The 13590-nt window shown below is 42.8% G+C and overlaps 1 protein-coding gene across 1 annotated transcript in view; it reads left to right on the top strand.

Annotated features, from left to right (window-relative positions):
• The window catches only part of LOC106576073 (dedicator of cytokinesis protein 4), a 138155-nt gene extending 125013 nt beyond the window's left edge, over window positions 1–13142 (top strand). The window contains 3 exon segments of the mRNA XM_014152946.2: window positions 939–1058; window positions 2293–2354; window positions 10677–13142. Coding sequence (XP_014008421.1) covers window positions 939–1058; window positions 2293–2354; window positions 10677–11144 — 650 coding nt within the window. The 3' untranslated portion in view covers window positions 11145–13142.
• Window positions 13143–13590: the final 448 nt, after the last annotated feature.

Genomic DNA, 13590 nt, shown 5'->3' with positions numbered 1-13590 from the left:
GCTTTCTGTGAACTTCACTGAAGGTTAGAGGTTCAGGGAAAATTAACTCATGAAATTAGTATTTTATAGAAAATGTAAAAAGAATAATGTCAAACCACAAGCACAGCGGTGTGCCACTTGAAGGTGTATTCACTCAGCTCAAGTGGAAATGCGCAAACCAGGCGAACCTGCTCTTTTACACCAGTTTGTGGAAGAAATGACTAAACACAGGAAGAGCACCTTCGTATTAACAGGAGAGAACGGGGAAGTGTTATTTACAGTGGGATTTCTCTCACTGCATTCTAAACAGCACAGCAAGCGTTTAAGACTAAAACTTGTCAGTTGCATGATATTCACTACAGAAGAAGATTGAGGTGTGGGTGATTGTTAATAATAATAATTCATCATTTGGTGGGTGCTTGTATTTGTCCTATTTCACACATATTTTAGTGTGTATTAATTGGAAATGTTTTTTTTTGGCATATCCCACTCTCTCTGAGACACCCTCGTAGAGCGGGGTCACACCCAAGGTCTGCCATTCAACGGGGATCATGGAGCAATTAGGATTAAGTGTTTTGCTCAAGGGCATATTGACCGATTTTTCACTTTGTCTGGGATTCTAACTAGCAACCTTTCGGTTACTGGCCCAACGCTCTAACCGCTAGGCTATCTGCCACCCCAACAAATTTAAAGGTGCAGTCTGTCAAATCTCCATCTGACAATGCTTTATATTTAGGCTAAGAAAATCTTGAAATGTAGTAACTCTGTTTTATAAATCATCAGTTACAACAACCGATACGAATCCCTACCTCTGTTATTACATTTCCTGTTATCCTCTATGATTACATTCTAATATAGATCTAGATTCTAGTCTACATAATCTGTTGTGTTGTGATGTGTTGTAACCCAATGAGCAGTGATTGATGCATGTCTGTCTATATGTTTGTACACCAACATAGTGAGACCCACCTTCAGTAGCTGGAGTCTAGACAGTGTAAAAGAGGTCAACAACACACAATTCTCTGACACTGTGGGAAAGTTGCTCTGTCCCCCTGTCCCTCCTAGGCCACCATACTCAGGTAAACCAATCAGAACACTCGATCAATGAGGAATGGCACTAATACTTTCCCCCATCGTTTGACACCTGGTGCTTCCACCTGCGCTCTTACAGTGCTCGTTGTTACGCTGTCAACTCTCTGCTATAAACTCAGCTGCTTTCTTTTATTCCTCCTGGTTTGCTTCTATAAATAACTTCTCCTTCACATGATGTATACATACTGTATAATAATGGTCTGTATTCTAGCCTGGGTGCCTGTCTGTTTCTGCTCTAGCCAACTTGTTATTATCCTGCCAAAGGCAACCACTGTTGACTACACAAATAGTCCAGTACCCAAGCTATTTATTCCTTCTTCTTATTGTGAATATTTTTTTTCTTAACTGACTTGCCTAGTTAAATAAAGGTGTAATAATTGACTATCTGACAAGCTTTGGTCCAGGAGAAAAATCATAAAACAATCTATGTGATTGACTTTGATGATTGCAGTAGAATCCCTATGTACAAATAAATTGGTCAAGCTCACGTCATAAAGCTGTGAATACTTTACTTTATGAATATCTTTTATCTGAGGGGAAAACCAACAACAGCCTAGAGGATATATTTGTCCTCTGCTATGCCGCCTGCTACTCTATAATCGTAACTATATATAATAACTTTAACCAGTTAGACTCAACTATACTGTAAGATTGTATAGATGAGCCTTCTCATTCAGGGGTTCATTAAATCCCACAACAGCAAGCCTACACACACACACACACACACACACACACACACAAACAGACACATGCAGCGCACAAACAAACACACATACACACACACATGCAGCACACACATACACAAACATATACACAGCGCACACACACACACACAGAAACATACACACACGCAGTGCACACAACCCCCAAACTCCCACTTCTCAAGCCCTGAGCTTGACACTTCCAGTAAACTTAGACTTGTTATTATATTTTTTGAGCTATATATTTATTTTGTGATTCACTAGAGCTGACTTGTCCCCCTGTTGTAGCGTTGAATTGAGTGTTTTGCCCTCCATTGAGCAGCTGTTGGATGTATAAATAGCTTAGTGCTGACTAAGGACCCGCGGCTGTGGGATTATTTGATTCATAGATGCCCAAACCTACTGAAGTCCTCAGCTGTGGAGGACTCACTCCAGTGTCATCAAGTCGACTGGTCCAAAATGGTGGCAGGATTTAAACGTACCCTCTCTTCTCTGTTTCTCTCTGGTTGACTGTCAACAGGCTCTTCAGCCAAGACTATGAGGTCGCAGTCCCCAGTCCCAACGTCCAGATCTCCACAAAAGGTTGGTGTTGTGTGTGTGTGGTTGCATTTACAGTTGAAGTCGGAAGTTTACATACACTTAGGTTGGAGTCATTAAAACTCGTTTTTCAACCACTCCGTAGATTTCTTGTTAACAAACTATAGTTTTGGCAAGTCGGTTAGGACATCTACTTTGTGCATGACACAAGTAATTTTTCCAACAATTGTTTACAGACAGATTATTTCACTTATAATTCACTGTATCACAATTCCAGTGGGTCAGAGGTTTACATACACTAAGTTGACTGTGCCTTTAAACAGCTTGGAAAATTCCAGAAGATGCCATGGCTTTTGAAGCTTCTGATAGGCTAATTGACATAATTTGAGTCAATTGGAGGTGTTCCTGTAGATGTATGTCAAGGCCTACCTTCAATCTCACTGCCTCTTAGCTTGACATCATGGGAAAATCAAAAGAAATCAGCCAAGACCTCAGAAAACAAATTGTAGACCTCCACAAGTCTGGTTCATTCTTGGGAGCAATTTCCAAATGCCTGAAGGTACCACGTTCATCTGTACAAACAATAGTACGCAAGTATAAACACCATGGGACCATGCAGCTGTCATACCGCCCAGGAAGTAGACGCGTTCTGTCTCCTAGAGATGAACGTACTTTGGTGCGAAAAGTGCAAATCAATCCCAGAACAACAGCAAAGGGCCTTGTGAAGATGCTGGAGGAAACAGGTACAAAAGTATCTATATCCACAGTAAAACAAGGCCTATATTGACATAACCTGAAAGGCCGCTCAGCAAGGAAGAAGCCACTGCTCCAAAACCACCATAAAAAAAGCCAGACTACGGTTTGCATCTGCACATGGGGACAAAATCGTACTTTTTGTAGGAATGTCCTCTGGTCTGATGAAACAAAAATAGAACTGTTTGGTCATAATGACCATCGTTATGTTTGGAGGAAAATCCCAACCGTGAAGCACGTGGGTGGCAGCATCATGTTGTGGGGGTGCTTTACTGCAGGAGGGACTGGTGCACTTCACAAAATAGGTGGCATCATCAGGAGGAACATTATGTGGATTTATTGAAGGAACATCTCAAGACATCAGTCAGGAAGTTAAAGCTTGGTCGCAAATGGGTCTTCCAAATGGACAATGACCCCAAGCATACATCCAAAGTTGTGGCAAAATGGCTTAAGGACAACAAACTCAATGTATTGGAGTGGCCATCACAAAGCCCTCATGTATGTACACTACATGATCATGTATGTACACTACATGATCAAAAGTATGTGGACACCTGCTTGTCGAACATCTCATTCCAAGATCATGGGCATTAATATGTATTGGAGTGGCCATCACAAAGCCCTGACCTCAATCCTCTAGAAAAGTTGTGGGCAGAACTGAAAAAGCGTGTGCGAGCAAGGAGGCCTACAAACCTGACTCAGTTACACCAGCTCTGTCAGGAGGAATGGGCCAAAATTCACCCAACTTATTGTGGGAAGCTTGTGGAAGGCTACCCGAAATGTTTGACCCAAGTTAAACAATTTAAAGGCAATGCTATCAAATGCTAATTGAGTGTATGTAAACTTCTGACCCACTGAGAATGTGATGAAAGAAATAAAAGCTGAAATAAATCATTGTCTCTACTATTATTCTGACATTTCACATTCATAAAATAAAGTGGTGATCCTAACTGACCTAAAACATGGAATTTTTACTAGGATTTAATGGCCGGAATTGTGAAAAACTGAGTTTAAATGTATTTGGCTAAGGTGTATGTAAACTTCCGACTTCAACTGTATGTGCCCTCTGGTGTATCTCTGATGATGCTAATCTGAGTGGACTGTGCACTACAAATAGGGTCAAGAGGACAGCATGGGATCAGAACCCAGAGTCCTTCATTCCAGCAGTAGATGATGACTCATTTGATCCTGTTTGCGTGCATACTTGTCTGAATGTGTGTGGGTTTGCGTACATACATGCGTGCTTGTATGTGGTACATGGTGTATGTATTTTTGCATGCATCCGTCCATCTTTGAGTGTGTGGTTACTGGGCTTTGACAGATGACACTGATCCAGTTGGCAGTACAGTGGCCAGCCAGCCCAGCTAAACAGCATCCTGCTCACCACTAAACCACACACACACACAATTTCACGAGTTTAAGTACCAGGCATTAAAATGGGTTTAGAATATTTATTGAGGAAATGGAATGGATGTTAGAATGAGGATTCAGGAGGGGAATGAGAATGCACCGGATGACGTCGAGGGCTGCAGATGAAGGGTCCAAGGTGTGGACTCTGTAGGGTTTGGCTTTGAGTCTCAGGTAGACATCATCGCCAGGCCGTGGTAGATAGGAGTGATTGCCATCACCACAACAGCCTATGAGATCCTTGGAAGAACCTAAAAGATACTAGATAGAAGGTAGAGAAGGAGCAATGCAAGACTTCAAAAGGCTAGCAACACCACGCAACATGCACTGCAGAACAGAGAGGAGTCTGATTAGCAATGAGTAGCAGCTGATGCTTGTTGAGTTGCTAGGGAGCTGCGTTCAAGGCAACAGGTTAAAGTGTTGCATTCAAGTCTGGTCCTCTCACCTGAATCTTTGTTAATTCTTAAGACCATAAAAACCTTCCAGCTCCCTCTCTATGTACCCAGAGGAAGAGCCTCTTCATTATATATCCCTGAATGTGGTACAACTACATGTATTTATAGTTCTCTCCATATTTTATGAAACAGCTGTCCTGTACCTTTGCTAGAATCCTTTATGGGTTGTGGGCTGGCTGCTGGTGAAGATATGGTGTTGAGGGTTGAGGCCAAGGGAGCTTTGTATGTACACTACATGATCAAAAGTATGTGGACACCTGCTTGTCGAACATCTCATTCCAAGATCATGGGCATTAATATGGAGTTGGTCCCCCCCTTTGCTCCTATAACAGCCTCCACTCTTCTGGGAAGGCTTTCCACTGCGGGGACTTGCTTCCATTCAGCCACAAGAGCATTAGTGAGGTTGGGCATTGATGTTGGGAGATTAGGCCTGGCTCGCAATTGGCCTTCCAATTCATCCCAAAGTTGTTCGATGGGGTTGATGTCAGGGCTCTGTGAAGGCCAGTCAAGTTCTTCCACACCGATCTCAACAAACCATATCTGTATGGACCTTGATTTATGCACAGGGGCATTGTCATGCTGAACTGGGAAAGGGCCTTCCCCGAACTGTTGCCAGTAAGTTGGAAGCACAGAATCGTCTAGAATGTCATTGTATGCTGTAGCGTTAAAATGTTTCTTCCAATGACATTCCTCCTACCAAAAACTTTACAATTGGCACTATGCACTGGGGCAGGTAGCGTTCTCCTGGTATCTGCCAAACTCAGATTGGTCTGTCGGACTGCCAGATGGTGAAGCGGGATTCATCACTTCAGTCCAATGGCGGCAAGCTTTACACCACTCCAGCCGACGCTTGGCATTGTGCGTGGTGATTTTAGGCTTGTGTGCGGCAGCTCGGCCATGGAAACCCATTTCATGAATCTCCTGACGAAAAGTTATTGTGCTGACGTTGCTTCCAGAGGCAGTTTGGAACTCGATATTGAGTGTTGCAAACGAGGACAGACAATTTTTTTTCACCACTTTTTCACCACTTGGTAGTCCCGTTCTGTGAGCTTGTGTGGCCTACCACTTCAAGGCTGAGCCGTTGTTGCTCCTAGACATTTCCACTTTACAATAACAGCACTTACATTTGACCAGGGCAGCTCTAGCAAGGCAACATTTTTACAAACTTGTTGGAAAGGTGACATCCTATGACGGTGCCACATTGAAAGTCACTGAGCTCTTCAGTAAGGCCAATCTACTGCCAATGTTTATCTATGGAGATTGCATGGCTGTGTGCAAAATTTTACACACCTGTCAGCAACGGGCGTGGCTGAAATAGCCGAATCCATTGTACACATACTTTTGTGTATATAGTGTCTGTTAGGGCTGTCCCCCCCCAAAAAAGAAATCTTGGTATATTGAGAGTCGTCTTCTTCTTTCAACCAATTGATTGGTCGAAATGTTTAAACGTCTTTTTCCATATATAGATAGACACACCCTATGTGTTTGAATAACATTAACTAGAAATGCACCGACCTTGTCTGATGCTTCAAGCACCATGTTTGATTAAATAATTAAATGACTCAAGAAAGAGCCCGACGGTCATATTGTGTTAAAAAAATGACAGCAAGTGCCTGTGTGACTGGTGCATGTTGTCTCTCTCTCCTCCCCCTACTGCAGTGAAAAGGCACCACAGCACAGCAAGTGTTTGTTGCGCTGTCCATGCTGAAGCTGTAACATCATGTCAGCCATTTAGTTTCTTTCTTGTTTCTGACTGAAAAGTTCTGTTACCGAAATCCCTAAATTGTTTAAACAGTACATATTGCTTCATCCCGTGGCTCTTTTTACGTGAAACATGTTAGCATCGCATGCATGAGACCAACAGGGCCTGACCTATAGCCTATCATAATCACATCAATAAATTGGCTACGGAAGACGTGAAAAAGAAACTCCAAATGGTCAAATGTTTACTGGTTGCTCAGGAGGGAAAGGGGAAGTCAGATCTGTGAAAGACATTTGACTTGGTTGTGGAAACTACGGGAGATCAAGAAAAAGGAGGGTATAGGAGCAAGCATTGCGTGAGTATGTGTGCCAAACTGTTACTATATGATTTTTTTCTGACCATTTGGAACAGTGTAAACAACACCAGAGAGTATGTTCCAATGGGGGAAAAAATATATAACGCCTTTATTATGGCAGACTAAAAACAGTTGCATGCATTCGTGAATTGTGGTTTATTTTTGGTTTTGGCTGATTATTCAAAGCTCCATTTTTGTTATTTCATTTAAAAACTAAAATGCTTGATTGCATTTCAAAGCCTGAATATCTCGTATGCTGTGTGATGGAATGAATGAACGAATGAATGAATGATTGATTGATAGACACAGTATCTTAGATATTGAAATATAGGCCTAAATAAGTGATGGTATAAAGACTAAACAGGACGGTTATACAAGGATACTATACAAAGCATACTAATGATAATAACATTACTTATTATGATGATCATAATAATAATTGGAATAATGACAATAAGGAGATCAAGAAAAAGGGTGTAGGAGTGAGAGCTGCGTGCATATTACATGTGACAAACAGGTGCTGTTAGATTATAATATTTTTTTTTCTGCCTGTTTGGAACAGTGAAAACAACACTAAATATTTTCTAAGTAATACCAGTCTGTTCTAATATTTAAAAAAAGCCTTTATTACACCATAGCAAAGATTAAAAACAGCCAAATCTGTGAAATTGCTTTATCTGACATTTTGCCGTTGCATGAGGCTTGGTGCTCACAGAATCAGTAGGCTATTAAATGAACACTCAAACAGGCAACAGAAACAAGATCAGTCTTATTTCTGTAGATATAAACTCAGCAAAAAAAGAAACGTCCCTATTTCAGGATTTTGTCTTTCAAAGATGATTAGTAAAAATCCAAATAACTTCACAGATCTTCATTGTAAAGGGTTTAAACATAGTTTCCCATGCTTGTTCAATGAACCATAAACCATTAATGAACATGCACCTGTGGAACGGTTGTTCCACAGATACTAACAGCTTACAGACGGTAGGCAATTAAGGTCACAGTTATGAAAACTTAGGACACTAAAGAGGCCTTTCTACTGACTCTGAAAAACACCAAAAGAAAGATACCCAGGGTCCCTGCTCATCTGCGTGAACGTGCCTTAGGCATGCTGCAAGGAGGCATGTGGACTGCAGATGTGGCCAGGGTAATAAATTGCAATGACCGTACTGTGAGACGCCTAAGACGGCGCTACAGGACAGACAGCTGATCGTCTTCGCAGTGGCTTACCACGTGTAACAGCACATGCACGGGGTTGGTACATCCGAACATCACACCTGCGGGACAGGTACAGGATGGCAGCAACAACTGCCCGAGTTACACCAGGAACGCACAATCCATCCATCAGTGCTCAGACTGTCCACAATAGGCTGCGAGAGGCTGTACTGAGGGCTTGTAGGCCTGTTGTAAGGCAGGTCCTCACCAGACATCACCGGCAACAACGTCGCCTATGGTCTCAAACCCACTGTCCCTGGACCAGACAGGACTGGCAAAAAGTGTTTTTCACTGATGAGTCGCGGTTTTGTCTCACATGGGGTGATGGTCGGATTTGCGTTGATCGTCGAAGGAATGAGCGTCACACCGAGGCCTGTACTCTGGAGCGGGATCAATTTGGAGGTGGAGGGTCCGTCATGGTCTGGGGCGGTGTGTCACAGCTGGTTGTCATTGCAGGCAATCTCAAAGCTGTGCGTTACAGGTAAGACATCCTCCTCCCTCATGTTGTACCCTTCCTGCAGGCTCATCCTGACATGACCCTCCAGCATGACAATGCCACCAGCCATACAGCTCGGTCTGTGCGTGATTTCCTGCAAGACAGGAATGTCAGCGTTCTGCCATGGCCATGGAAGAGCCTGGATCTCAATCCCATTGAGCACGTCTGAGACCTGTTGGATCGGAGGGTGAGGGCTAGGGCCAATTCCCCCAGAAATGTCCGGGAACCTGCAAGTGCTTTGGTGGACTAGTGGGGTAACATCTCACAGCAAGAACTGGCAAATCTGGTTCAGTCCATGAGGAGGAGATGCACTGCAGTACTTAATGCAGCATGTGGCCACACCAGATACTGACTTTTTACTTTTGATTTTGATCCCCCCCCTTTGTTCAGGGACACGTTATTCAATTTCTGTTAGTCACATGTCTGTGGAACTTGTTCAGTTTATGTCTCAGTTGTTGAATCTTGTTATGTTCATACAAATTCTTACACATGTTAAGTTTGCTGAAAATTAACGCAGTTGACAGTGCGAGGACGTTTCTTTTTTTGCTGCATTTATATGGATGATTTATAAAGCCAGGCACATTTAACAGTTAGGCTATAGACCTAATTAAGTCGGGGGTTCCTCTCTCCTCACTTCTTACACAGTTAGGCTAAGGAAAGGGCTGTTTCCTCGTCTCTGCTGCTGCGTCCTCCACTGCGTTGTTCTCAACTCCTATATGCTGGTTCATTTTGCTGTTATGCACATAGCAACGTAGGGAATCATCTTGCACCTTGAGAATATAAAAAAAAAAATTGCTACTACTTGACTAAAGAAAACTCGGTCGACCAACATCCTATCGTCCAAACAATTGACCAGACGACTAAATGGGGTCAGAGCTAATGTATGTGTGTGTGTGTGTGTGTGTGTGTGTGTGTGTGTGTGTGTGCACGTTTGTGTGCATGCCTGACTACCTGCCTGCGTGTGTGTGTGTGTGTCAATGGTGTGTGCATGTGAATCTCTTTCTGTTCCCCTACTAATGCTGATGAGTGTTCTGGCAGTGCTTTGAATGTCTGTGTGCTATATGGTTTCTCTGTTGGTTGTCAGGCAGTATTGAACCACAGTTGAATTATCTTCCCCCTGTATGTTGTCTCATGTTCTCATCCACATTGGCTTTCGCCTGTCAGATAACTCTGCTAATGAGCCATTGATTATCTAGCACCAGTCTGCATGTGTCTAGGCAGTTTAGAAGGAGTGACATCTTAACAGGCTTTTACAAACCTGCATTGAGAAAGTCTTGTTTTTTTGTTAGAAAATAAAATACAGTTCTTTGCACTGGCAGTTTTTTCTAAGTGAGGCACAAACAGCAAACGGCAACAAATACAACACAGATCGTGTGTGAGATAATGGGGCCTGTTGGTCTGCTGTGGGGTCTTCTTTGATTGTACTGTGAGGGGCAGCTCCGCGCTCTAGGCCTTTGAGATATGTGTGGAATATTAACATATCAACGAGCATTTAGCTTCAGTCTTGTTGAGAGAAGTTATATTCATGTAACTTCTCTCAACAAGACTGAAGCGAAATGCTCGTCATACTGACATACTGTAGCATACATAACAGATCAATTGTCCTCTCCACTGAATCCAATTAAGTGTAACAAGATAACGGTTTGTCCATGTCTTTTCTCAGAAAACATTTTGACACCGTATTGGATTCCTCACGATGGAACTGCCGCATCTTGTGTTTCTCCATCTCAGTGCGCACTGACATATGATGAGGTGGAAAAAGCAGTGTGGCACTGTCAATCTGTCTGGTGTCTTTATGATTACGCTTCATAGGCTTTATTGTTCCTTTATGCTATACCTCATTAGGCTGTGAAGGACAGGAGATTGGTACCCTCTCTGTTTGAGCTATGGTGGTTCTGATTGGTTCTCTATTTCTGTTTGGTCCTCTGATTTGTTCTCTGTTTCTGTTGTCTCTGATTGTCTCTCTGTTTCTGTCTCTCCGTAGAGTTCATTGCCACCCTTCACGCCCTCACCCACTGAGTGCCAGTCGGCTGGACTGGTGTCCAACTCGCCCGTCCTCTCTGGTAGCTATAGCAGCGGCATCTCCTCCATGAGTCGCTGCAGTGTGTCCGAGGCGTCGGGCACCGAGGCAACCACTGGAGACCACCCCGCCCACCAGGGGCCCACCATGCCCAACTCGGTCTCCTCGGGCTCGGACGAGCTCATCCGCCGCGAGAACAAGACGCCGCCGCCCTACAGCGTGTACGAGCGCACCAACCCTCGTCGGCCGGTTCCCCTGCCCCACAGTCTCTCCATCCCTCCCAGTGTGGATCCCCCGGCCCTGCCACCCAAGCCCCACCAGCAACGCACTAGCAGCATGAAGCTGGACCCAGCATCGGACCCTCGCAGGGCCGACAGTGTGCCCCAGGTCCCTAGACCCAGACCTCTCCCCAGGAAGGTCTCCCAGCTATAGGCTGGGTGAGGACCTACAACCCTAGTGGGTTGATGGGTGACACCACTGGCGCGTTTTGCACTTTTTACACTGTCTTCTCTTCAATTTGGCAATCCCAAGACTCTTGAGTCTGTCTCGTTGTGAAGATCTTTTTTCGAAAGGGCTTTGCATTGACTGACTTTGTCAATCCGCACTTTTAGCTCCAGTACGGTAGGTTCCACGCGGTAAATTGCTACGTTTGTCAGAAGAGAAATGAACACAACAAACTTAGGCGTTGATTTTTAGATTTTTGATAGATGTAATAGTCCCAATATGTGTATATATTGGTTATATATAAGAAGTGTTTTGCCTTAAGTATTGGAAAGAGTCTTCTATCCATGAGTCTTGCACGTTTTTGAAGTACACTGTACTTTTCTATATGGCTGAAAGGTGCTAGAGGTCTCATGCATATACATTATGGTAGTAGCTGAGGGTGTGTTCACATACATCCACGTTGTACCGGAACAGGAAGCAAAGACTGACCTATTTGGCAATTCTTTTCATTGTTATGACCATTTGAAAAGTACTGTATAGCTAAAATCAGTGCCCCGTTTTTATTCTTGGTCAGTAATAATAGAACATCCCTTTCTCATAGGAATGGAGAATTTGTAGTAACAAGTCACTCAGAAATACACCCCCTTCACGATATTGAATCACTCAAATCTCTTGACCTTTCTTCAAACTCTACTCTAAGACGTAAAGAGCTCCTTCCGTCTTTGAAATCCCCTTAGACCAATGCACATAGTTCTTGCATTTGACATGTGCCACTAAATTGTATGTAGTGCTAAGTAAATAAATTGGAGGCCATTGCTGTCAGAGGGGCCAGAGATGTGGACACACCCTAACCCTCCTGCATGAAGTGTAGTATGTATGTGGTGGTGGATCTTTGGGGTTTACCAAGTATTGTGCCAAAGGAAGATGTACTGTATGTATGCTGTAACGACAAAGTAGGAATCCTGAACCTGGAACCTGGAAACACTCCATTGACTAGACAAGCTGATCTTGTACTAGCCCACAATGAAAACAACAGACTTTGAGAAAAATCCTGTTATTTAGATGAAAAGTCATTGTGGGGGTATAAGAATGGCAACTGGTAAAGTTAGGAATGGTGATATGATATTAGCACAAATGAGATTGAATCTGAATTAGCAGTGGTTACATTTACCAAGGACTCACTCCAACTCTGAAAATGTTAACCCCCGACCACAATGGGCATTTGAAGTGCAGTATGTATTGTAGAAAAGATGTCCTCTTTTTGCCACTCAATGAATGCCAGCAACTCGTACACACACCAGGGCTGCCGTTCTATTCTTTTCTTAGAATCTTTTTCGAAAACCTTTTCAACTAATCATTGTATAGTCGCGCTTGTACAGTACAGCCGAGTTAGTTCGAGGTGTTCTCTCTGTGTTTGACATACAGTACGTGGTGGACAAGAGTGTACTGGTATCGAGTCCTCTTCTCCTGTCCTACGGTATCTAGGCAGTCGTCACGTCAGGTGGTTTCCTGTCAGTGTTTTATGAAGAGAAGACAACACTGTTTTTGTAATAAAAATAAATAAAAATCGCACGTAATATTGATCACTTAATTCAGTACAACGGTTTTCACAATTAACTTGGGTATGGTTTGTATGTTTCACTTTTGTATGGTTAATTTACTTTTTAATTTGTCGTGAATTTTTCATCAAATATTCACATTAATCAGTACTTGAGAAATTGTAAATTATATAATGATGAGATTGTTGTAAGTATGCCAAATATAGTACCTTTGTCTATTACTATTATTGTAAATATTGTGTTTTTAACAAAATGTAGCTATAACACATTTACAGCTTTGAATGTTGGAACAGCAAATTATTGTTATAAATGTCAAAAGAAATGCTGTTTTAGTGAGTGTAGAAGTCTATAGTAATGTGTATCTACACCTACAGTAACACATTTACATGCTCAAACTGCCCTATGTAATAAAAACATTTTGCTCGAGTATACCTTTAAATCATTTCCAGCTCGGACCTGTTAAAAACAATTCATTGATAGTTACTTCTATAATAGTTGCATTGTACAGTATATGTGTACAGCCATGTTTGTTCAGTTGTTATAGTGGTCTTCCGTGTACTCCAACGTTCCGCGATTCAGGATCAGCTTCGTGTCATCAAAGTCATTCCCACACAATTCAACGATAATCACCTACTGTGGGTGCTCAAGGTGATGTAATTGTTTATGAGGAACTGGTGCGTGATCAGATAAGATGACGCGCGCACACGGAGGAAATATTCCTTTAAACCGAACACTTCTAATGAATGTCTCCTCTTTAGTCTGCTGGGTGGGTGGGTTAGGGCCGGGATGATGGCACTCTTCATAACCTCACGTCACCGCCAAGAGGAGTACCCTTCACCCAATCAGATAGACGCAGTAATACAGTAATTGTGTCT

The sequence above is a fragment of the Salmo salar genome, chromosome ssa17 (assembly GCF_905237065.1).
Source record: "Salmo salar chromosome ssa17, Ssal_v3.1, whole genome shotgun sequence".
Taxonomy (NCBI): domain Eukaryota; kingdom Metazoa; phylum Chordata; class Actinopteri; order Salmoniformes; family Salmonidae; genus Salmo; species Salmo salar.
Note: the sequence above shows the minus strand (reverse complement) of the source record. Positions and strands in the feature narration are given on the sequence as shown.